We start from the raw sequence: 27,686 nt of genomic DNA, 5'->3' as shown, positions 1-27,686 counted from the left end.
GGTGTTGCATCCTATGAAGTCTAACCAGGGCTTTACCTCCACAGTGAATAGCAGGGCTCTGAGGAGTGATGTAGAGCAGAGGGATCTAGGAGTGCAGGTACATAGTTCCTTGAAAGTGGCCTCACATGTATCCAGGTGATCAAGAAGGCCTTTGGCACATTGGTCTTCATCAGTTAGAATATTAATTATCGTATTTGGGAGGTCATGTTACAGTTGTACAAGACATTGGCAAGGCCACATTTAGAGTATGTTCAGTTTTGATCACCCTGAATAATATTGTTAAGCTGGAAATGATGCAGAGAAGATTTACGAGGATATTGCCAGGACTCAAGGGCATGAACTACAGGGAGAGGTTGAGCAGGCAAGGACTATTCCTTGGAGTGTAGGTGGATGAGAGTGATCTTATATACTGTAGGTGTATAAGATCATGAAAGGAATAGAGAGGGTAAATGCACAGAGTCATTTCCCAGAGTTGGGGAAATCAAGAACCTAAGTACATATAGTAGGTGTAAGGTGTTGGGAGATAGATTTAATAGGAACCAGAGGGGCAACCTTTTTACACAAAAGATGGTAGGTATATGGAACGAGCTGCTGGAGGAGGTAGTTGAGGTAAGTACTATCACAACGTTAATTTTGTCTTTAGATATTTAATAGATAGGATAGGTTTAGGATATGGGCCAAACAAAGGCAGGTGCGACTAGTGTAGCTTGTGGTTGGCAAGTTGGTCTGAAGGACCTCTTTCCACGTTGTATGACTCAATGACCATATGTACCCATGACCATACATTTTGTTTCAAGTCTGGGGCGTTCAGATCCTTATGAAGATTAATTGCTGATCAATCACATTTATTGAAGGATATTTAACACTAATACAGTAAGCAGTGGTATGTTGGGGGATAATTTAACAAAAACCCTTAGGATTGTAAGATAAAATGTGTCACGATTACTTTGAATGTAGAGGTAGTCTAGTTATTATTATTCATTTCGTTATAATTTATTAAATAAATCAAAAATAGAAATTGTTTATAATTAAATAGCCAAAAATACCAAATTTGCCATTAAATGGTAATAATAATGAACAAAAAGCCCTAACCTCAACTAAAGCTAAAAACGGAATAATTCAAGCGCTGTGTTTATTGTCGGAATTGTGACAAACTCAATCTGCTGCCACACTTGCAGCTATGGGATATTAAGCACCTAACCAGTCAGTTAACAACTTATCAATGTGTGTTTCAGGCATGTCGCCATTCGAGTACTGAACAAATTCATTTTTGGTAAATAAATTCCAGGATCGCTGATAGAAGCAACATTTGCAACCATTAAAGCACTGTACTGTTGTAAAATATTGCCATTATAACAAGGTGTGAGCCACAAAACAGAGATATTTTTAACCACAGCTTGGTTCTGTAAATTCATTCAACCTTGGGGATGGAAGATTGTGAGCGGCACACTGTCTAATTCCCATAAGGTGTTCCTGTGTTCATTACGAACTTTGAAAATAGGCGCACGTAACAACAAGAATATTCAAACCTTTCCCTGTTTCTCTCATCACAGAGTTCGCCTGCTCTGCTGTGCATTAGCAGTATTTCCTTGTCAATGAGGCCTTATTTTGCTGAGTAGCTTGTTTTATGCTCAAGTAGATATAATCTAACATGGAATATTTGAAATGATAATAGATAATAGATAATAGACAATAGGTGCATGAGTAGGCCATTCAGCCCTTCGAGCCAGCACCGCCATTCAATGCAATCATGGCTGATCACTCTCAATCAGTACCCCGTTCCTGCCTTCTCCCCATACCCCCTCACTCCGCTATCCTTAAGAGCTCTATCCAGCTCTCTCTTGAAAGCATCCAACGAACTGGCCTCCACTGCCTTCTGAGGCAGAGAATTCCACACCGTCACCACTCTCTGACTGAAAAAGTTCTTCCTCATCTCCGTTCTAAATGGCCTACCCCTTATTCTTAAACTGTGGCCCCTTGTGCTGGACTCCCCCAACATTGGGAACATGTTTCCTGCCTCTAATGTGTCCAATCCCCTAATTATCTTATATGTTTCAATAAGATCCCACCTCATCCTTCTAAATTCCAGTGTATACAAGCCTAATTGCTCCAGCCTTTCAACATACGACAGTCCCGCCATTCCGGGAATTAACCTAGTGAACCTACGCTGCACACCCTCAATAGCAAGAATATCCTTCCTCAAATTTGGAGACCAAAACTGCACACAGTACTCCAGGTGCGGTCTCACCAGGGCCCGGTACAACTGTAGAAGGACCTCTTTGCCCCTATACTCAACTCCTCTTGTTATGAAGGTCAACATTCCATTGGCTTTCTTCACTGGCTGCTGTACCTGCATGCTTCCTTTCAGTGACTGATGCACTAGGACACCCAGATCTCGTTGAACATCCCCTCTTCCTAACTTGACACCATTCAGATAATAATCTGCCTTTCTATTCTTACTTCCAAAGTGAATAACCTCACACTTATCTACATTAAACTGCATCTGCCATGTATCCGCCCACTCACACAACCTGTCCAAGTCACCCTGGTGGCAGCTCTGCCATTATAACTTCACTGGAAGAAGGGTTTAAATCCCTTTTACGTACAACCACTTGGTCTTCACTCCACTTACTGCTCAGTTATATTGATTGAGCATGAGAATCAGAGTACATAGTTGGGCTTCATCTTTAAGTATGGTTCTGAGACAGAATAAAATCTGCAAACAGCTTTTTCTCATTCAACATAACTGAATTTTGGAAATTAAATATAATGCATTCCAATTTCTACATTTTTGCATTCAGCGCCACTTAGTTTCCTAGTACTAAGGATATTTAGTACTAAATATGACTGTGAGCTGTTTTCCAATTTTGTTTTTTCATATATTAATACAAAGGTGAACGGATGATTCACATTATAATGAAGTTTATTTAACCAGTCTTGCACATGCAATAATCTCTGACAGCGCTTAAAATTAATAATGTTACACCAACAATATTGTTTCTTATACGAAGCTCTGAGATTCCGCATCCCATTGGCAACTTACTGTATTCTTATATAATTAAAAGCCTAGCAAGTTTAGATTCAATAAAATAGAAAAACCGCAGCTAAAAAATGCTGGGAACATTCAGCAGAACTTTCAGTCCCCATGGAGAGCAGACTTTTGAGGGCAATTTATTGTTTCAATGCTAGAGATTTGAAAGAGCTAACCAAATAGAACTAGTCCTCCACTCCTCCAGTGAGGATTTTCTTTTCATTTTCAAACAAATTCTAATTCTCTCCAACAGCTATAATTGAATATTCTTGTTGTTACGTGCATCTAATATACAAGGGGAATGGGCGGTAATTCTAAAAGTGACTCCAGGCAAGATAGTTGAATATAATTTCCCAAACTGTGTTTCTTTTTCTGCCTCCAGCCAAGTTTCTTTCTTTGTATCCAAAACCCCTTCAGTTTCACAGACTCCAGAGCAAGTCGCAAGTGCAACTTAATTAAATGGCTTTTAGAGGTCTGTGTAAACAATTTCGGCTACAGTCAGTCCCCTATTGATTCTCTTTGTCATTTCATCAAAGAATTCAATCATTCGAGCGCAACTTGCTGGGCCACTTAAATTCCTTGCTGTCCTCAGCCAGCAGGGCACAGATTCTCCAAAGAATAGCAAGATTTTGATTTTTTGCTCAGTGCACCACAATTCATATTCTAGATTCAGAAATTCATCATGCAATGCTCTGAGCCACACATTTTACTGAAGTATTAGCATGATTTGTAGTGAAGCAATTGCCCATAACAATGCAGTAAAATAGCAGATTCAGTCCAATTAAAATCTGCAATGTCCTGCGCTTTTAATTATTTTACCCCTCAAGATTCTTCTTGCCCGAGTTGATTGCATTTAATTAACAATTTTCATATGTTGAATACATGCTCTAGTTGCAGAATGCACTTGAAATTCTAATGTTGGTGAAGATGAGATTGTGATGAATTCGTCTCAGTATTCTCCGTTTTAATGGACTCGTTAGCCCATTATTTTAAACTGCATAATCAGTATATTTGATTGGTGTGTCACTTCATAGTCATTACGTCTGGGTTTATTTGCACTACTTTAGTTTTTACATTATCTTGAAGAACATATTTCTCACATTTTATGAAGCCGATCCAAATATTAAATGTGCACAGCAGATCCTGTGGTAAAACTTACTATCCGGAGATGGTGGTTCTGATCAGAACTTGAACTTTAGTTGAGCTCGGACAACTGTGCAGATGCAGAAAAAGAATAGGTGGTCTGAGATAATGGATTGTGGGGTCTTTGAACCAAGCCAGCCAAGGCCCAGGCACTGACAACCCCAACCACACAACCTGCGGATGCTAAGTGCTGTGAGACCGGCCCTCAAAACTGGGATCCGGTAAGTGCAGATTGGTCAGAATTGCAGGCAATGACTCTGACAGTAAGCCTGGATCCAGCAATATACTATTCCATTTGAATAAGAACAAAGGCAGACAAAAAGTGGTGGAGTAATTCACATTGGATCATGGTATCACAAAATGCTGGAGTAACTCAGCGGGTCAGGCAGCATCTCAGGAGAGAAGGAGGGTGACGTTTCGAGACCCTTCTTCAGACTGATGTCAGAGAAGAGGGCGGGACAAAGATAGGATGTAGTTGGAGACAGGAAGACAATGGGAGTCTGAAGAAGGGTCTCGACCCGAAACGTCACCCATTCCTTCTCTCCCGAGATGCTGCCCGACCTGCTGAGTTACTCCAGCATTTTGTGAATAAGACAATGGGAGAACTGGGAAGGGGGAGGGGAAAGAGAGGGACAGAGGAGCCATCTGAAGTTAGAGAAATCAATGTTCATACTGCTGGGGTGTAAGCTGCCCAAGCGAAATATGAGACGCTGTTCCTCCAATAGTATCAGATTGGTAGTTTGCTGAATGCAATGGACAGATTCTGAAAAGCACTAGTTTATTTAATTTAGTTTAGACCACGAGTCCTGCACCATAATGCTTCACCCCAACAACGGTTTACAGGTATTTCAACGCTATCAAGAAAGAAAAACTGCTCAAGAATATGAAAGGTAAAATAATAATTTATGATCTGCCTGCATATTAGATTAAATAGACAGATGCCTATTTTCCATCGAAGGTATTTATTCACAAAATGCTGGTGTAACTCAGCAGGTCAGGCAGCATCTCAGGAGAGAAGGAATGGGTGACGTTTCGGGTCGAGACCCTTCTTCAGACTGATGTCAGGGGGGCGGGACAAAGGAAGGATATAGGTGGAGACAGGAAGATAGAGGGAGATCTGGGAAGGAGGAGGGGAAGAGAGGGACAGAAGAACTATCTAAAGTTGGAGAAGTCGATGTTCATACCACTGGGCTGCAAGCTGCTATTTTCCATCTGTCTATTCATTTGCATAAGTAAATTAGGTGGTTTTGCAAGTACTCATCTGTGGTCTGTGTCCTTTTGCTCTCTCTGTCTTAGTGCCTATCTCATTTTTGATGGCAGGTTATTTCTGTACAAATCAAGTAAAATAACAGTGTTCTGACACTGGGGACATCATGCTACTCCCAATGTGAAAATACCCATCCCACAGATGCCAAATCTAGTCACAAATCCAACCTCAGACACCAGTGGTTTTGAGCTCAAATAAAAGTTTGAATTAGTTACTGATTAAATAAACAATCCCTATAGCGAATTCCAGAATATATTTCACCAGCAGAACCTTTTGAGAAACATTAAGCCAGCAATCGTGCACTTGTCAAGTTTGAAAGGGAAAAAGTGGGAGAGTTGCATTCCCCAGAGTGGCTCCAGATTCCAGGTAAGCACCGTGTGGCGCCACCAGCAATGGCTGCCTCGCCAACAGTCTGCCTGTCTATTCTTTCATTTTTGTTATTTTTAGAATGTGTTAAAAGTATGTTTTAGTGTTCCTTGGTTTGTTTTATGTTGGAGATGGTGGGGGGGAGTTGGGGGAAACCTTTTTTCAATCTCTTACCTCGACAGAGATGCAATTTTTTTCCATATCGTATCACTGTCCCCACTGCGGCCTAACATCGAGGAGTTGGTGGTCTTTCCTGGCGACCGGCCCAGCACTTCCTGCCGCGGGCGAGGCGTGGACTTTAACATAGCAGAGTTTGTGATCACTTTGCTGGGGATCAACTGTGGAGTGCTCCAACCATGGGGCCTGTGGACTTTAACGTCGTGAAGCCACTTCTTTCTCTAGTAAGAAGAGGCCAACTCTCCATGCCGCGGAGAGTTTCAACCATCCCAAAGCGGGAGTTTCGATGATCCCGACGCGAGGGCTTCGGACAGTCGGCTGCGGGGGCTTTGATCGGGGACCCCGACTGCGGATGGTTCAACAACCCCGGCCGCGGGAGAACAAAGAGGAAGATGCATGAACTTTATTACCTTCCATCACAGTGAGGAATGTGGAATCCGCTGTGGTGGATGTTTATGTTAAATGTTATTTTATGTGGCTGTGAGTCTTGTTGCTTTTCACTTAGTATGGCTGTATGGTAACTCAAATTTCACTGTACCTTAATTGGTACATGTGACGATAAATTGATCTTGAAATCTTGAAATTCCTTGCCCTGTAATGAGCTGGCTGCCAACACATTATCCTAGACAGGGCCCAAGAGTTAAAATCAAACCCTACAAAACTTTCCAACTTGATATTTAAAAATTTTAAAAAACAGGTTTTTGAGCAGTTCCTTAAGTTCTAATTTCCAAATTATTCCATACTTAGCTCACTACTTCGCGGATGTTCCTTGAATTCTTAAAAACCTTGTTTTGTTATTAATATTTACCTTAATTTCATCACAAAATATGCTATTCACATTTTTATCTTACCCCGAGGGTTAATAGAACAACAATTAATTCTTATCCAGATATATTATTCAATTCTATAAACAACTTTTTTTTCTCTTTTCTGTTAGCAAACATTTTGACTTAATTATTTTCTAGATTGAGCCTGCATTTATTTCTTCATCTCCTGATATTCGAAGCCACAGGTCTAAGCAAAACTCTCCATCCTTGTGGTGAACAGAAAAGTTACAGTTGAATCACAAAGTCTTTTACCCCATTTATATGATTTAAATAGCTATTGCGTTTGTGCAGGAATGTTTTATTTAAAATTGGTCACAGACAGTATTTGTTAGCAGTGTCCCTCAATGAGGTGAAGAAGCCTCCTGACCACTGAGAATGAATGAAAGATTCAAATTTAAAACTCAGCCATGCCCGAATAATGCTGTATAATAGCCCTGTATGACTTCCACATGACTACTGCAGATTTAGGTACACATGTCTTCATTGCAATTATAGAAATATTCACAGCTAAACGTTAAAATCAAAACTGGCACATTTTATTCCTGTGTCAGGTGCTGAAGCACCACTGCTATAATTTAGCCTAATACCTTGATTATATTGATAAAACTACATTGAATGTTAAACAGAAATAAAATTCTCTTACTCCATCTGTGTAGCTTGTTGCTATGCAAGATCACTAGCCACCAGTTAAAAGTGTTCTTTCAATAACTGGATCATTATGTAACACTGCAGTGGCATTTTCTACAAATACTTAAACATGTTTGAGTATACAGTGTTCTACGTGGAGTTTAATCAAGTTCTACAGTCAACAGGGGAATACATTCTGGAAACCACTCATTCAATCATAATCTACATCTTCTCTCAATAATTTTAAGATAGCACCAAACAGCTATAATTACAGCACCCCTTGCTGCAAGTGCCTTCTACCAAGTGTTGACATGCATTTCATCCAACAACCTTACATCCAGGAGAGTGAACTTCACTCTCAATCTGAAGAAGGGTCTCGAACTGAAATGTCACTTATTCCATTTCCCCAGAGATGCTGCCTGACCTGTTGAGTTACTCCAGCATTTTGTGTCTATCTTCACTGGATTAACCTGGACTGCACTTTAAGTGCAGGTCTCAGGATAAAATAATACATTTATTTAACCCCCAGTATTATTGAATCCTCATTGTAATTCATTTAAATAAGAAACTCACTCTGACGTTGTAACTTAAATTATTGCAAGCCTTTTAGTTAGCCACCTGTGTCCTATCCCCATTGATAAATACTTGTGGCAAACATTTATTAGCATCTAACTGTAGGTTCATGGCATCCCACACGAGTTTCGAGATTGGCCAAAGATTGCATAATTTGTCACTTTCAATTAATTTGCTTCCAGCCTGTTCCTTGTGTAAACATACCTTTCATTGCAATATCACTTATCTCAGCTGTAGTCTGCCTACAGTTTCTGCCAATTCACACCAGTTCCCAGTTAACTCTCACTCACCAACTGCTTCACATGTGCAGGTGCAAGGTTTTCGCTGTCCTCAACGGCATTCTCATTTGTCAAATTTTCACATAGTCAATATCAAAAAAATGTACTATTCCGACCCATCTTTCTCCATTTCCTAGAGCAGTAGCACCAATGAGAATTGTCAATGGACAATTGTGCATGAAGGTCAGAGGTGCTCATTTAAAGAACATCCCACATAGCATACAAACATAAAACTACACGATGCTATCACACACCAGCCATTGGTGTCCCCTCAGTGGTTACAGATTGGAAGAACAGGAATGGCAGAATCATTGGGGCATGGAAGGATGTAACTTGTCCTCTCAATTCCACGCCAGCCCATCGTAGAGCAATCTAGTCAATCCCGTTCCCAAATACTGTCCTCATATAGCCTGTAAATTATTTCCCTTCAATTGTCCACCCAGATCACAGTGTTTCGACCCACTGCCCCTGTTGCCTGTGAACTACAGATCTTAATCAACGTCAGCAAAGATATGCTGCCAACACGTCACTCCTACATTTTTGATGATTACATTGAATCTTATTCCCTACCTTGAACCATCCACCAATAGCTGCAGTTTCCCATCATCTACCATATTTGCACGCTATTTAGCATCTCTGTTCAATCTCCATCAAACCTATTTGATCCCAGAAGCTTCTCTTTGCAACTTTGCAACTTTGCAACTGAAATCATTTGTTTCCAGAACCATTATAGCAAAGGTACTTCAGGGCCTTTATTCATGGCTGTGGTTCCACCCCCCTCACTCTCCCCCCTTTATCCCCCACTCCCTCCCAGCACTTTGTCTCTTTTCTCAGGGTCTTTTTCCTTTGCTGGAATGAAGAACCCAGAATTAAATACCATATTCGAGATGTACCAGCCTGTCCAGCATGAAATCTGTCAGTTCATATCTCAAATTTCCCCCTTTCCTATGCACACCAGCATCCACTTTCTCCCACTATCTATTGGCTGACAAGAAAACAATTAAAATTGAATGTGCATTAATAGACAATAGACAATAGGTGCAGGAGTAGGCCATTCAGCCCTTCGAGCCAGCACCGCCATTCAATGCGATCATGGCTGATCACTCTCAATCAGTACCCCGTTCCTGCCTTCTCCCCATACCCCCTCACTCCGCTATCCTTAAGAGCTCTATCCAGCTCTCTCTTGAAAGCATCCAACGAACTGGCCTCCACTGCCTTCTGAGGCAGAGAATTCCACACCTTCACCACTCTCTGTAAAAATTCACATTGGAAGTGTTAAACATTAAAATTATGAAACATACTTAAAAAAAATTATACATGTTTAAATGTAAACACACATACATTTAAAATATTTAAGTTAATTTATTTGAATCGTAGGAGTTGGAATTTAATTCAGTTCAATTTAGTTTATTGCCACTTGTACTGAGGTACAGTGAAAAGCTTTTGTTGCGTGCCAACCCAGTCAGCAAACCCTTGCACCTCTTTCACCGTGCAACTATTTCTCACTGAAGAATTGTTTGGCTTGCGTCAGGCTAACCTTGGACATTTACAAAAGTGCTGCTCCTTTGCGAAGTCGAGCAGGGCAACACAGAAATCCCACAACTGATTCTCTGCTAAGTGAAAGGCTGTGCTTCAGGCACTGCTCAGGAAGCACCCATTCTTGTGCATTTCTGCAGGCAAATCCATATTAGATATCATAAAATAATTATGCCATTGTCTTGCTTGTTCTCTCAAAGAATTCCTCTTCACATCTCTCTATTAAACTTCGTCTGCCTCCTGGCTGCCTCGTCTACTGTAATATATTTACATCCTGATGCAGTCTATTCTATCTTGTTGTTTACTGTGGGTCACACCTATGTTTAATGTAACCTGCAAAGTTTGTATAATAATATGAAAGTCATTAATATCGAACAGTAAATGAACTGATCCTAACTCTGCCCTCTGGAGAGTATCAGTCCTAAATCCTAAACTGAAAAGCAACCATAAGGTCATATGGTCATAAGTGAAAAGATCAGAATTAGGCCATTCGGCCCATCAAGTCTACTCCGCCATTCAATCATGGCTGATCTATCTCTTCCTCCCAAGCCCATTCTCCTGCCTTCTCCCGATAACCCTTGCCTCCCATACTAATCAAGAATCTATCTATCTCTGCCTTAAAAATATCCATTGACATGGCCTCCACGGCCTTCTGTTGCAAATAATTCCACAGATTCACCACCACTAAAGAAATTCCTCCTCATCTCCTTCCGAAAGGAATGTCTTTTAATTCTGAGTCTATGACCTCTGGTCCTAGACTCTCCCACTAGTGGAAACATCTTCTCCACACCCACTCTATCCAAGCCTTTCACTATTCGGTAAGTTTCAATGAGGTCCCCCCTCATCTTTCTAAACTCCAGTGAGTACAGGCCCAGTGCTGTCAAATGCTCATAACCCACTCATTCCTGGGATCATTCATCTAAACCTCCTCTGGACTCTCTCCTGAGCCAGCACATTCTTCCTAGGATATGGTACCCAAAATTATCAAAGTGCATTGCAACCTTTTGTCCTTCAGACAAATTTTAATCCATGTGCTAGTGACTCCATTAGTCACTACTTTTAAATGATAAAGAAAGAAGACATTTATCGCATTTTCAGTTCACAGAACAATCCATCAATCCCATTCCTTCACTCATTTCCCTGTGATGCATTCTCTCACATATCCATTAACTTCTCCCAAATTCACCCACACTCGGGGCATTTGACCGAGGCCAATTAACCTTCAAGCACATCATTGGGATGTGTGGGGAAACTGGAACATCTGGGGGAATACGAACATTTTACTCAACACAAGTATTGTAATATTCTACAAATTCAAATTTGGTAAAGTGTCATTTCAATTTTTTTAATCGTTCATAGTCTAGATAGCATCTTCCATTATTAACTCAATCCAAAACATTTCAATTAATCACGGTGTTTGAGACAACACATAGAAGCACCACTGATAAACTAATCAAGTTAACTTCACAAACGCAGCAAATGGTACAAACCAGAACAGGATTATCAGCAACATGATTGATCGTGTTCTTGTGTCATCAGGGACACTGCCACAGAACTGTGTTAAACTTTGGGAATTATTTACCAGTGTGTGGCGAGTGTTTAAGAAAAAAGGCTCAGACAGATAGTGAGTGGCTTTTCCTCAGCACCTTGTTTCATGAAACAGATCTGAAACTAACGTCCACAAAAGAAAACAGACGACATTGAGATTATACAGATTTCTCTGTCAGTAATTGGCTGAATCAACTTTAAGGTGTTGGAGACTTTGACTTTAATCAACCAAGATGTTAAGATGATTATTTTCTTTTATTTTCCACATATAGGATACTTGCTCCATTTCATATAATAAACAGTATCCATATTAATGATAAAATTCAAAATAAATCCATATCTACTTGGGGATAATATTGGACATTTTGTAACTCTGGAAATCGAAGCCATCAACTAATAGAAAACTGGAAACTTACTCACCTGGCCAACATAATAAAATTCTTCTGAATCATTGTCTCCTTCGGAATCCTCCTCTATTGTGCAAGTATGCCTGGTCTCCTGTGCACAAATAAAACCAACAATATTTTACTAAAACTAGAAACATAAGTTATTTTTCACAAACTACATAAGCTGAATAATAAAGATGGGATTGCTCTGGTGCCAAACCATTGGAGTTGCAGTGATCGTGCGGGAAGAAATAACATACCATTGACACTCTCAGCCTTAATTCACAAAATTCAGCCTTATTTTTGACTATGCACAAGTTCAATGTTATAATCAAATCTAACTGAACGTGTGAGGTGGAAAATAGCTGCAGTTGCAATATAGCGAAGTACCACATGAAATTTGTAACAACAAAGATATTCCTGTGAAAATAAAAATGTTCGAAGTAGATTAAAATCGTACAAATTGTCAACACCAGTGCCCAACGAGGATGTGTTCTCAGTTCCTTTCTATACTCCCATGACTATGCAGCCAAATTCTGTTCAAACACCATCTACAGGTTTGCAAATGGCACCATAGTAGTGGTCCGGATCTCGAATAATGATGGGATGGAGAACAAGAAGGAGATAGGGCGCATAGCGACATGGTGGCCTAACAGCAGCTTCTCCCTCAATGTCAACAAGGCAAAGGAGCTTGTTATTGACTTCAGGAAGCGTGGTGGAATACATGCCCTAATCAGCGTCAATGATGCCAAAGTGGAAATTGTTGACAGCTTCACGTTTCTTGATGTAAATATCACCAACAATCTGTATTGAAGCTGCAGCCACAAAATCACCCAAAGCCTCTACTTCCTCAGGAGATGAGGGAAGTTTGGCACGTCCCAAACTTCTACAGAAGCACCATAGAAAACATGCTACTGGACTGTATCACAGCTTGGTTTGAGCACAGCTCTGTCCAAGACCACAAGAAATAGCAGAGGTGTGGATGTAGCCCAGTCTACTGAATGTAGCCCAGTCTATCCCACACCCTCTCCACCATCGAGTCCATCTCCACTTCATGCTACATCGGGAGAGCAGCTTCTTTTCCTCTCTTCCGTCGGGCAGAAGGCACAAAACCTCGAAAGCACATACGACTCAGGAACAGCAGGAGGTTTACTAGAATGCTGCCTGGATTAGAAGTTATTAGTTATGTTATTAGTTATAAGGAGAGTTTTAATTGAACTTAGATTGTTTTCTGTGGAACGTCAGAGATTGACGGGAGACCTGATAGAAGTATATTAAATTATGAGAGGCATAGGTAGGATGGACAGTCAAGTGTCACAGGTCACACATACACCTATGAAAATTAGTGAAGTAACTGACAAACAGGTGAACAATTTCGGACATTAGTTTGCACAGCTGGCAGCATCAGGAATGAAAATTATAATCTTTGCAGTAAACTCCGATTACCAATTAGTTTTTAATTTCAACATTGTATCTCAGGTTGTACAAAAATATTGCAGCACACAATTTCATTTCTAAGCACAGTAACTTCCACATTAAATAAAAGAATAAAAGATAGTAATTGAAAAGAAAACAGACTACTGAATAAATCAATGGTTCATTATATTCTGGACAATTAGTTTCCCATATGGATAATGTTTTCAGGCAATCAGTCAAAAAGATACCCTGCCAGATCAAACCTTTCTTTTGGTCTGTCTAAAGAGATTCAATTCATGTTTTAATATTAACAAATAATGCGGAGGAGTAGAATGCGCAGCTGCTGGTTTAATAAATTATGAATCAGGGCTCTCCTAATTGTTAGTTAGCAGATGAAGCGAACTGGCACAGTTTCCAGCCACACCATGTAATAGCTTGTTTAGTTTTGCGATACAGCACAGCAACAGGCCCTTCGGCGCAGACCAGTAATCCCCCGCACATTATCACGATCCTTACCACACGAGGAACAATTTACAATTTTACCAAGCCAATTAGCCTACAAACCTAACGTCGTTGGAATGTGGGAGGAAACCTGAGCTTCTGAAGAAAACGCACACAGGTCACGGTTGAAAACGTACAAACTCCGTACAGACAAGCACCTGTGGTCAGAATCGAACCTGGGCTTTAGCGACATAAGGCAACAACTCTACTGCTGCGCCACCATGCCATCCTCTTCTTATTTCTTATATCTCTTATTATTATTGTTTACAGAGAATGGCATGGTGTGCAAGATAAATATTTAGACTATTTCATTTAAATGTTGCAAAAGGTGATAAAAGTGAGTGGATAAATGGAATCAAACTGCATTTACCTGGCACCTCTCATTGTGCAGTTTGGTTCTGATAGACAAGCAACTCGTGGCATCATTACTGAACCTCAATTCTGAAAAATAAAGGGGAGTTACAGTGTCAAATTTATACTGAAAGTAAAACATATCAGTAGCATTTCTGCCCTGCAGCATCTGTCTAGCATCAAGTTATTACTGTCTTGCAGGAGAAGGCTTGTGTTTTTAAAAAAAGTCACTGGCTGTTTTCAGCAAGATACTTTTTAACATTTCAAAAGCCATACTAATGCCTTTGTGGCAATTTAAGTTACAATGTCCTAAAAATGAAAGCTTGCTTGGTAAGTGTTTGTTGAAGATATACTAAGTAACTGTTCTTATATTGAATTAGTGGCCTTTACATTGAAAAGTGATGAGATGATAGGTAATAGATTGCTGAAAATATCCATTCATCTTGCCATTAATATTGCATTGCACTGTCCATGTTAGAGAGGTTTAAAATTCTATATCATCAATCACAGCTGATAGAGAGTCCAATCTTCAAATCATTCCTCAACTTGAAGGAGCTCCCTAGTTTGGTCGCAATATTCTCAGTCTGAGATAACAAGTACCAAGTGCTCCAAGGCAAACCTTATGTCATGTTTATTATTGTACCGTCGGCATAATAGAAACACATTTTTTTACAGCTTGCCACACTGTCTTAACTGAAGAAAGTGAAAACTGATAAAGGGAAGTTAGTCCATTGCAGCTGCTTCATGAATGAAAACATACATTTTCTATTCAGTTTATTACTCTCTTCAATTTCTTTGCTCCAGTAAATAATTCAAATATGAAATTAGAGTATTCTAACCAATTGAAAGATGTCTGGTGTGTGGTAAGCATCTTCTTCCAAACCACGAGGTGTGTAGATCTGTACATGAATTGCTAACCTAACTTGTCTAACCTAACAGCCCAATCTTCCCACCCACAGACGTTCAAAGGAAGTAACATATCGGTTGTCTGAAGAAGGGTCTTGACCTGAAATGTCACCCATTCCTTCTCTCCAGAGATGCTGCCTGTCCTGCTGAGTTACTCCAGCATTTTGTGTCTACCTTTAACATATCGATTGGATGGCTATATATTGATAGTCTATAAAGCTGATTTTTCAACGTGGTGTTAAAATTTATAATTTACTGAAGAACGGGGATAAAATGTTCCCACCATGATCCAGCACTGGGGATGGTCACCAGATGAATTCATCAGCATTATTAATTGTGACTAAAATACTGGCGGAAGGCAGCCTTATTAATTTATGGCTCATAATTCCTACATTCTTGAGTATCGACAACCTGGTTAGAAATTAATAGTATATTGTTTACTTATATTTTACACTTTAGAGTTCCAGCATGGAAACTGGCCCATCGACCCACTGAGTCTGCACCGAACAGTATGCTAGCACTACCCTACACACTGGGGACAATTTACAATTTTTTCTACCAAAGCCAATTAACCAAAAACCTATACATCTTTGGGGTGTGGGAGGAAACCGGAGCAAACGGAGAAAACCCATGCCATCACAGGGAGAACGTACAAACTCCATACAAGCAGCATCAATAGTCAGAATCGAACCGAGGTCTCTGGTGCTGCAAGGCAGTAAGTAACACTACCGCTGCGCCAATGTGATGCCCCACTATCCATTTATGATGGATGTTACTACTTTAACTTCATTCTAAAATCCGTTAAGCAATTTTAACATACTTTTTACATACATACTTTGAACTTAAGATTTTCTATGTGATGCAATTCCTTTCAGATGTTTTAACATATGAAACAGTTTGCCAATAATGGCACATTTATAAAAACATCACACTCAATCACTCTGAGTGATTCATTAATTCAGTCTGAAGAAGGGTCTCGACCCGAAACGTCACCCATTCCTTCTCTCCTGAGATGCTGCCTGACCTGCTGAGTTACTCCAGCATTTTGTGAATAAATACCTTCGATTTGTACTAGCATCTGCAGTTATTTTCTTACATTAATCTATCCTGATTCTATATTTAGATATTTTTTTTAAACTGGAAAATACAAACTCATTGTCAAAAATGAGAAAACTCGTCAGTACTAAGCAAACTTTATTGCCTAGTACTGATGAGTTTTCTCATTTTTGGCAATGTTTTTTTTCTGATGGCACATAGCAAATGCCCTGCATTGATTTTGAATCTCTAGCCTTTCCAGGTTTTATTGCTAAAGGGCCACAAACAAAAAAGTAGAGTTCTGCGGAACACTGGTTGGCGAGGGAGGGCAAAGGATGGTGAGGTTCTGGAAAATTTGCTTGTGACCTCTTGCAAAACAGCCCAAAATATTTTATAAGTCAGTGCCAACTCTAAGCTTTGCCACTGGCGATAGCAAAACTAATGAAGCAGCTGGTTTGATATTAAAACAACAATGAACCTGAAGTTTCCGTTTCCATTGTTTTATTGTCAGTACCTGCCCTTATGTTTGTAGCAGCCAGTGCCTTCAGCTGCTCGGCCAGATGTTGTTTTGCCTGATTCTCCCCCTGATAGCTACACACGTGCTCTGGGCTAAGCCTTGCATGGCCAAGGGGTGTACAGCTGAATATAGTTTTCCTCATCTGTGCTGTCACTTTTGGAAGGCGCATCCATGTTTTATATTAAAGCTTTATTATCAACAACAACGTTACTCAATTATTACCTTTTATTTGGTGCAATGCCAACTTTCCAGGTTGAAACAAAATAAAATAATTTAAAAATAAACTGAAATTCAATAACATTTGAAAGTTAAGGTCAACACTTTAATTCTTAATCTAGGATGGTATCTAATCCCAGATCCACCACATAAACTAATTACTGACTGTTTTGATCACATTCCAACCAGGAGACCCAAGGGTAACTTAGAATTTAGACAGTCTGGTTAGGAGATCCCTCAGGAATTTTGTAGAAATCCTAGGAATATTGAAGGAAATTGTAGGAGATGCTGCCTCAAAAAGGCAGCTAATATTGACAAAGACTCACACCACTCTGGCCACACACTCATCTCGCGACTACCATTGGGAAGAAGGTACTGAACCCTGAAAACCCTGACCACCAGGTTCAAGAACAGATTCTTCCTGGCAACCATCATGCTCTTAAACATTATGCAACAACAACCTCTGCAATTATGGTCTTTGTTTCTCATTGCACCATGGTTCAGCTTTTGCACTATTATGGTTACCTAATGTAATAGTTATTGATTTATTGTATTTTTGATTATGTATTGTCTGTATGTTATTACATTTATGGACCTATTAAGTGGCTGTAAGTAAGAATTGAAGTCTTCCATTGTCGGCATATATGATAATTAAACACTCTTAACTTTAAATTCTTGCTGTTCATCGCTGAATCTCGATATATCTACCATTTCCCAACTTCCTCCCTCTGCCACAAGCCAGTCTCCATCACCAATGGCCAATGATATAGACATTCTTTGGCCCACTGCAAAACATCTTGTGAAAACATATTTTATGGGGAAAACGTTATTTTCCTTCATTGGCCATGCATTTGTCCAATTTCTTATCAAATTAGACTATTTTAACCATCCCTTTTTTTTCAAATTGAACAGTTAAAGTAGGAGAGTCAGCATGGAAACAGGCCGTTCGGCCCAACAAGTCCACCCTAACTCATCTGTATCAATCCCATTTTGCAGCCTTCTTTGGTCAGATGATTCAAGTGCTTTTCTTATTTCTTCTTAAATGTAAATGTTGGTAACTTTTGGCAATGACAAAACCTTGCCTATGTTCCAGGCTCTTACCTGTTGCTATTCTTTGGAAAATTACTGGAATGGGATCCCTTGTGACTAGCACATCATCTTCATTCTCTGAATTTGACACATATGTATTATCTGGAAGGGATGAAAAACAACACAAATCAAATTATATTTTTAGTTCCTTATTTTTCTACATAATTTATAATTTACATTCATAAAACAGCAGAGTTGCACCAAAATGTTTACTGGAACAATTCAGTCCCTGCAAAAGCAGTGGTACTTCACGCACATTCACCCAAGCTCTTTTTCGACCATCTATCCTCAGGAAGGTATAGAGCAATCTCTCCCTCTCTTTCTTTTAACTGTTGGGCAGTATTTCTGATTTGTATTCTGATATATTAATTTCTGGAATTTACCTCTGGAATCACAGGCCAAATCTAGGTTCCCATATTTAAGATGATAATCGCAGGGACAGAATAAATGCAAACGTAAGGCATCAGCTATGCCTTTAGTAATGTATTGTAAGAAAGAGGTGCAGTGATTAGCTCTTCCCTTCTTTGGGGAAATACAGCCTTTAAATAAAAGTAAAATGGAATTCAAATTAATATGGGTCTATTAATAAACACAGGTAATAGAACTTTCAATAAATACAGTCTTCATACTAAAGAGTAGGTTTTCAACATTGAACTTAACTCTATGAATTGAGAGACGTGTTGAACATATTCATGATTGAAAAATGTTTCCTCGCAGTGTTAATGAGTTTGCAGATTTATAGAGAATAGATAATAGACAATAGGTGCAGGAGGAGGCCATTTGGCCCTTCGAGCCAGCACCGCCATTCAATGTGATCATGGCTGATCATTCACAATCAGTAACCCTTCTCCCCATGGACCACAATGCTCTCAAGACAGTGCAACTAATTGTAGACTTTCGAAGAGATCCCCCTCCCCTTCCCCCCACTCACCATCAACAACACCATAGTTGCATCTGTGGAGTCATTTAAGTTACTTGGAACCATCATCTCCAGGGACCTTAAATGGGGGGCCACCACCTACTCCACAGTCAAAAAGGCCCAACAGAGGATGTACTTCCTGCAGCAACTGAAGAAACACAATCTGCCACAGGCAATGGTGGTCCAATTCTATACTGCTATCATTGAGTCCATCCTCACCTTCTCCGTCAAGGTCTGGTTTGGCTCAGCCACGAAGCACAACATCCAGAGGCTGCAATGGATCGTTCGCACAGCTGAAAAGGTTGTTGGCTGCAACCTTCCCCCCATTGACGAACTGTACACTGCAAGGGCCAGGAAGCGAGAGGGCAAGATCATCTCTGACCCTTCTCACCCTGGCCACAAACTCGTTGAAGCACTTCCCTCTGGAAGGCGACTCCGGACTGTCAAAGTAGCCACAGCCGGACATAAAAATAGCTTTTTTTTCCCACAAGTGATAGTTCTACTCAATAACGAAAGTCTGTAGTCTCTTTTTTGCCCTGGTTTATTTTCACCCACATGTTTAGTCCGTAATGTTGTATCCTTATTGTTTGGATGTGGTTATGCTTTATTCTTAATTGTTAACTGTATGTTTGTGTTGTCATTTGTGAGCGGAGCACCAAGACACATTCCTTGAATATGCATACTTGGCCAATAAACTTATTCATTCATTCATTCATACCCCCTGACTCCGCTACCTTTAAGAGCTCTATCTAGCACTCTTTTGAAAGCATCCAGAGAATTGGCCTCCACTGCCTTCTGAGGCAGAGAATTCCACAGATTTACAACTCTCTGACTGAAAATGTTTTTCCTCATCTCCGTTCTGAATGGCCTACCCCTTATTCTTAAACTGTGGCCCCTGGTTCTGGACTCCCCCAACATTGGGAACATGTTTCCTGCCTCTAACGTGTCCAACCCCTTAATAATCTTATATGTTTCAATAAGATCCCCTCTCATCCTTCTAAATTCCAGTGTATACAAGCCTAGTCGCTCCAGTCTTTCAACATACCACAGTCCTGCCATTCCGGGAATTAACCTAGTGAACCTACACTGCACGCCCTCAATAGCAAGAATATTCTTCCTCAAATTTGGAGACCAAAACTGCACACAGTACTCCAGGTGCGGTCTCACTAGGGCCCTGTACAACTGCAGAAGGACCTCTGCTCCTATACTCAACTCCTCTTGTCATAAAGGCCAACATACCATTAGCTTTCTTCACTGCCTGCTGTACCTGCATGCTGACTGTAAGTGACTGATGAACAAGGACATCCAGATCTCTTTGTACTTCCCCATTCCCTAACTTGACACCATTCAGATAATAATCTGCCTTCCTGTTCTTTCCATCAAAATGGATAACCTCACATTTATCCACATTAACATTTTGATTGGCAGATGATGAGCCAGACTTTGTCTTTTGTAAAAGCATTAAATCATTAAGTGAATGATATATGGCAATTTGCAAAAGGTGGATTTTGGGAGAAGGATCACGGAAAGATATAATCCAAGCAAGATCCAATATAACTCAGAATAACTGACCAACCAGTGAGACAACTTCACTCCAAGAAAGACTTCAAGACTCTGGCAACATCTCCTCCAGAGAGTTGTGAAAGCAGAGATCACTCTACCTTTGAGTACAGGTAGTTCTGCTATAATGCAATAGTCGTTTACCTAAGAAATCTCATGTTCTAGAAAATTATATTATCCAATAATTATGTCAATTAGAAAACAAGTTGAGAGCTAGAGAATTTCAGGCTTGCAATAAAACAGTTTTTTTCCCCTGCAGCATTTTCAAAACTAACGGTCTTTTCAATACCAATAAGTTTATTCTCGTTACGGCAAGTTAGAAATACTAAAGGCTGTACATTACATTATTTAACAGAAAATCATTGCACAGTGTCAACAGAAGCCATTGCCTGTCAATTTTAATGGCCACCTGTGGTGAAATTGACACACTGTTTTCTTAAGAGATAATGATGTCTGATTACTGTGGGTAGACTCGTGCAGATTTTTTAACCCCAAGGGCTTTTTCTTCCCCGAAGACAGACTTTTCTGCTTGTCAATTTTCGAAGTAACTTTTAAGTAGTTCTATAGTTCCTGATCAAAATTGCGTAATAACCAATTTGGCCCAGATAATACAAGTAGTATTTCACAATTCATCACTTTCATTATCTCCAATTCACGGTATGGAAGCATGTATTTCAACAGAACTAGTGAAATTGAGTGGAAATTTGACGAAAAAGTGTGGCAAGGTTTAGGCATAGAAAATCAATCACTGTCTTATTGAGTTGTAAAGTCAGCTTGAAAGACTGAGTTACCTACCCTGCACCAATATGTTACATAACGACAGGAAATGCTCATGAGATATGAGCCTTTTTTTTTGCCTGCCATATAGTGGTTAGGGTTTACATTATGTAATTCATGAAGATAAAGTAATTACAGCTAGCTTATTGTGCAGCAGGATATACCCTGCATAAACAAGCGAATGTTTAAGCTACTTTACAGAGTGACAAATTACAAGGCTGTGAACAGAGTGAACACAATACATTTTACACTGTAATGAAACACAGTGTTCCACATCTTCCAATTACTGTAAATCACTTGTTTGCTCTTTTTGCAACACAAGTAGAATCTTTTATATCTGAAATACATGTGCTAGTTTCTTTTCATGCCTGACAAATAAAATTAGATAATCCAAGAACAGCAGGAATGTCAGATAAATGTGCCAGTCTCTACTTAAAAGACTGAACACTCAAAAAGTGTTCTGATTCTTATATCAGCAGATTCCTTGCCGAGGCTCCTTTCATCTTTTTTACTGGTTAGTAGGAAGACTTCTGTGCTGGTATATTTTGAAACGAAAGATCATGCTTCCAAAGATGCCCTCCAATAAAACAAAGTGCACATGAAACACTTTATTTCCTTGTCGTCAAAAACACTATTGCCCTTTAATTCATACTTTCCACAATACAATCTTGGATGGGATTTCTGTTGGAAACTGTAGCTTAATAATCAGCACAACAGTACACAGAATAACGAAACTAGACCAGAACTGTTGCTGGCGAGAAAGAAAAGCTGGATGTTACAAACTGGCATTGAGCAATTATTATGGTTTTCAATATAATTTCCCCAGTGGGGCATATCTGTAGCCCATGTATTCACATAAAAATTGTTTTGTATTTGCTACCTGACAGCAATGCAATTCAAATCAATATTTTGTAATGCTTCTCGTTTTCACACTGCCAAATGTTTACCAAGGACACTTCAAATGAGCTAAAGTAAAAGTAGCAGTTCCACTCTTAATACAATGTGGATAGCAATCTATAACTACTTTTTAAAAGGGTGTTACTTTTAACTGCCACTGCAGGTGGGTGATGGGGCTGCATGTCCTGAATAACTGGATGAAATCATATGTTTCCATTCCTCAACTTGTATGACTTCTGCCAAACTAGATTTGTATCTTGATTAGTTTTTTTATTTTTAGTTTAAGAGATACAGCACGGAAACAGGTCATTCAGTCCACCGAGTCCGCACCGACCAGCGATCCCCGCACATTAACACTATCCTACACACTCTAGGGACAATTTTACACATACACCAAGCCAATTAACCTACATACCTGTATGTCTTTGGAATGTGGGAGGAAACTGAAGATCTCGGAGAAAACCCACGTGGTCATGGGGAGAACGTACAAACTCTGTACAGACAGCACCCGTAGTCGGGATCGAACTTGAGTCTCCGGCGCCGCAAGCACAGTAAGGCAGTAATTTTACTGCTGCGCCACCATGGCCGCCCCAACCGTGGCCGATTAGTATTACCAATCACACAAAGTGAAGCAGCTTGAGTGATCCACTAAGAGGATTCTTGGCGTCGTATTGATGTGCTACACAAAAAGATGTAATCTGTGACCATTCTTGCTGACAGTGATTTTATTTTCTCTGGATACAAATTTCTCCAAAGGAACCAGAGAGTGAGCAGAACCATACTGAAACAGAGCATCAAATAATAGTCATGTGAATAACGTTATTAACAAATAATTGTGTGATATATCTTCAGGTTGTTATGTGCATTGTGTCCTGCCGTAGAATCCTATGACAGACTTGTAAACCAGCACCTTATTTTGTTTTCCAAATCTTGAAGTGGTATCAATGACGCCATTTTGGAATGTGCTGCCAGGGGAGACAGTGGATGCAGATACAATCACAATGTTTAAGAGGCATTTAGGCAGGCACATGAACAGGTAGATAGTGGAGGAATATAGACCATGTGCAAGAAGACGGGGTTAGTTTAAATTGGCATCATGTTCAGCGTAGACACAGTGGGCTGAAGGGCCTGTGCCTTGCGGTACTTACTGTTCTATTTTCTAATGAATAATCCAATAAATAATTTATTGCCCTCATTACGTCAGCCTGTATCGAAACCCAGGAAATAAGAGGAAATAGTACCCAGACATGTACTAGTGCTAAACTTACAAGCAGAAGAGTGGTGAATGCCTGCAATGCAATTCCAGGGATGGTGGTGCAGGCAGAGTTGCATTTAAAATGCCTGTGGACAGGCACATATATCTGCAGGGAATGGAGGGATAAGGACCACATGCAGGCTGGGGAGATTAGTTTAACTTGGCATTGTGTTCAGCACAGACATCATGGGCTGAGGGGCCTGTTCCACTGATGTACTGTTCTGTATTATATGTATTCCTAGTTGAAAAATTGGAAAGATATCTTTTCCCAAATAAGATTGATTGGTTGTTTGCTCTCCTGACCCATCTCTATTAAACCTAGCAAACAACCATTTTTGTAACGCACATATTCGGCAATTAAAGAACTCCCCAATATGTGTGTGTGTGTGTAAAAGATAATTAACTATTCATTATATGTGAAAAAAATTAAGGCTCAGAATTAAGGCTCAATTTAAGGCTCAATTAAGTCAGAATTAACAGAGTTCAACCTGGACAAACATTGGATCCAGCTGGCCTCAGTGCCAAGGATAAATTCAAGTAGAATCATAAGAAATTTATGACACAGGAGGTCATTCCGTCTGTCATGTGCATGTTGGTAGAAAGAGAGTTCTCCAGGTCAAGCCCACACTCCAGGGTTTGTAGCCCTGCATACTTCCAAACATTGCTTAAAAATGATGAACGTTTCTGTCTCTACCACCCTGCCAGGCAATGTTCCTAGAACCTATTGCCCTCTGGGCAAACAAAAAATCCTCACCTCCCCTGCCCACAAGTTAATCTTTCCAACAACTACTTTAAATCTATGCCCTCTAGTCCAGCTAACAATGGACCATGTGGGCTCCAACCTTGGTCATCTATTGCCAACCTTGATTTGTTCTGCCTTTTCCTACCTCCAGTTCCCCCTCCTCCACCTCTACCTTCAGTCTGAAAAAGAGTTCCAACCCGAAAATTCACTCATCCTTTTTCTCCAATGTTGCTGCCTGACCCATTGAGTTACTCCAGCACTTTGAATCTATCTTCCTGTTTATCTATCTATTTACATAATGTGAAATGTATCTTGAAATTAATGACCCGGTTGGATCTGACTATGATTTCTGCTTCAGTCACCCATCAGCTCAGCCTTGAAGGTTGACTATTTGATTTTGATACTGGAGGATTTCCAGTGTGCAGATGGCAGCATGGATCAGTGGGATATATATTAGTCTTGGTAGGAAGACAAGATAGGCAATTGCAATTTTGTGATTGCAGTACAGGTTGCTCAATTTTCTTTTTCATCCAAGTGGATTAGTCACCTCCTGTTTCGCAAAATTCACATCACCGTATGCATCAGAACCCACCGAAGGGGTGGGAAAATTAGACAAGAAATATAATCCTGAAACTGGGAAGTAATAATTGATTAGTACGGGTGTCAGGGGTTATGGGGAGAAGGCAGGAGAATGGGGTTGAGGGGAGAGATCGATCAGTCGTGATTGAATGTCGGAGTAGACTTGATGGGCCAAATGGCCTAATTTTGCTCCTAATCACTTATGAACTTATTTAGTTTCAGTAAATAGGTAGTAAATATTCAGTAAATTTTTTTTTGTCAAGTGTACCAAGGTACAGTGAATAGCTTTTTGTTGCGTGCTAACCAGTCAGCAGAAAGACAATACATGATTACAATTGATCCATTTACAGTGTATAGATACTGTACATGATAAGGGAATAACATTTAGTGCAAGGTAAAGCCTGCAAAGTCCGATCATGGATGGTCTGAGGGTCATCAAAGAGGTCGATAGTAGTTCAGCACTGTTCTCTGGTTGTGGTAGGATATTTCACAGGGAAAATAAAAACAATATCCAGTCATTAGCAAGGAACCAAACACTATGCACCCTTGATTGTTATAAGATACATGGACAATAGGTGCAGGAGGAGGCCATTCGGCCCTTCGAGCCAGCACCGCCATTCAATGTGATCATGGCTGATCATCCACAATCAGTACCCCGTTCCTGCCTTCTCCCATACCCCTTGATTCCGCTAGCCCTAAGAGCTCAATCTAACTCTCTTTTGAATGCATCCAGTGAATCGGCCTCCACTGCCCTCTGAGGCACAGAATTCCACAAATTTACAACTCTCTGTGTGAAAAAGAGATCATTAATAAATTGTAGAAACCGAATTTCAACTCCTGCCCTGCACAAACAAAATGCCCTGCCAGCAAATCCGTGGAAGAAACAATTCCTGCTAATAGGACAGCACATATTTGCTGGTGCAGCTTTGCTTCTTCATTATGATGGAACTGCTAAACAACATCTGCAAAGATCTGCAACATCTGCTAAACAACAATGCAAAGCCAGCATGAACAAAGACTTGCAAACGCACACAAAGGAAATACCCAGCCAAATTGATCTGCATACAAAGATACTTTGCTTTTTAAAAATTATATTTATGCAAATCAACCTCTCAAGTATTACCAAGCCAGTTATTCGCAAGTTTACAACAACAGGCAGGAAATATAGTGTGGAGGTTCCACCGCTGTGGGATGCATCCTGGCATGTGTTGAAATAGTCTTGCATTGGGACGTCTAATGTTCATTGTGCAGGATGAATATTGTTGATTGATATGCAGATGGTAACTGTTGATACAAACAGGGATGGTTGTATGATACTCATCAAATCAATGCGTTGGAAAGATCTTGGGACACATTTAGGCTCCCTTGACCTAAAAATCTAAAATATGTTTCAAACTGATCTAGATTAGTTTGGGCGGAGGGCCATGGAATGGCAAATGGAACTTATCTCTTAAAAGAAGGCAAGGTGTTGCACTGGTACTTCAAATCAGGTCAATGGTGGAGCCCTGGAGAGTGTTGTAGAATGGAGTGATCTGGAATGGCATGCAGCCTTCACCATATGTCTACCTGATTCACCATGTTCCCTGAAAGTGGTGAGTCAGATAGACACACTCTCCTCCACCTAGCAGAGCTGGCTGGCCCTCACCCTCAACAACTTATCTTTTGACTCCTCCCACTTCCTCCAAATCAAAGCCAAAGCAGTGGGCACTCACATAGGCCCCAGCTATGCCTGCCTCTTTGTAGGATATGTTGAACAATCCATGTTGCACTCTACACTGTATCCCTGCACATATCTGCCTTATCCCCAAACTCTATCTCTGTTACATTGACGACTGCATCGGTGCTACCTCCAGCACCCATATAGAACTCATGGACTTCATTAACTTCATCACCGATTTCCATCCTGCACTAAAATTTACTTGGACCATCTCGGACACCTCCCTCCTCTTTCTTCGACCCACTATCACAATCACAGCAGATAGACTATCAACTTGTAATATGTCTATTACAAACCTACTGACTCCAACAACTATCTTGGCTGCACTTCTTCCACCCTGCTTCCTGCAAAGACTCTATCCCCCTACTCCCAATTCCTCTGTCTACGCCGCATCTGCGCCCAGGATGTGGTGTTCGATACCAGGACATCCGAGAAGTCCTTATACTTCAGGGAACGGGGGGGGGGGTTCCCCTCTTCCATCACAGATGCAGCCTTCACTCATGTCTCCTCAGTGCCCGGCAGCCCCGTTCTTGCTCCCCCTCCCCCTAGTCGCAACAGGGACAGAGTCGCCCTAGTCCTTACCTTTCACCCCATCAGCCATCGCATACAATACATAATCCATTGCCATTTTTGCAGTGTGTCCAACAGGATCCCACCATTAGCCACATTTTCCCATCTCCACCCCTTTCCGCCTTTCGCAGAGTCCGTCCCTCCGCAAATCCCTGGTTAACTCACCCCTTCGCACCCAAACCACCCCCTCCCCAGATACCTTCCCCTGCAATCGCAGAAGAGGCAACACCTGTCCCTATACCTCCTCCCTCGACTCTGTCCAGGGACCCTGACAGTCCTTCCAGGTTAGGCAGAGGTTCACTTACACATCCTCCAACCTCATCTAATGTATCCATTGTTCAAGATGTGGACTCTTATACAACGGCAAAACCAAATGTACACTGGGCAATCGGTTTGCTCAGTCTGCCTGGACCTACCTAATCTCCTAGTTGCCAAACACCTTAATTCCCATTCCCATTCCCATTCCCACACTGGCCTTTCTTTCCTAGGCCTCCTACATTGCCAGATTGAGGCTAAATGCAAATTGGAGGAACAGCATCTCATATTTCATTTGGGCAGCTTAGAACCCAGTGGTATGGACATTGATTTCTCTAACTTCCAGCAACCCCGGCATTCCCTCTCCCTGCATCCCTCCCCCACCCGTCACACTGGCCTTTCGTTCTCACCTAGCAAACAACTAACAATGGCCAGTTTGCTTTATCAGTGCTACTTTTTTGCATATCTTTCATTCATTTGTTTTTTATCTCTCTACATCCCATCCATATCTCTCGTTTCCCCAACTCTCAGTCTGAAGATGGGTCTCGAACCGAAACATCACCCATTCCTTCTCTCCAGAGACGCAGCCTGTCCCGCTGAGTTACTCCAGCTTTTTGTGTCTATC

General features: G+C 40.6%; 1 protein-coding gene across 1 annotated transcript in view; it reads right to left on the bottom strand.

Annotated features, from left to right (window-relative positions):
• The window catches only part of parp8 (poly (ADP-ribose) polymerase family, member 8), a 377,738-nt gene that overhangs the window by 174,441 nt on the left and 175,611 nt on the right, over positions 1–27,686 (bottom strand). The window contains exons 4-6 of the mRNA XM_078396674.1: positions 17,803–17,892; positions 14,047–14,117; positions 11,794–11,871 (exon numbers count right to left, since the gene is read on the bottom strand). Of these exons, the coding sequence (XP_078252800.1) occupies positions 11,794–11,871; positions 14,047–14,117; positions 17,803–17,892 (239 nt within the window). The remainder of the gene's footprint in view (positions 1–11,793; positions 11,872–14,046; positions 14,118–17,802; positions 17,893–27,686) is intronic.

This window comes from Rhinoraja longicauda, chromosome 1 (assembly GCF_053455715.1).
Source record: "Rhinoraja longicauda isolate Sanriku21f chromosome 1, sRhiLon1.1, whole genome shotgun sequence".
NCBI lineage: Eukaryota > Metazoa > Chordata > Chondrichthyes > Rajiformes > Arhynchobatidae > Rhinoraja > Rhinoraja longicauda.
Note: the sequence above shows the minus strand (reverse complement) of the source record. Positions and strands in the feature narration are given on the sequence as shown.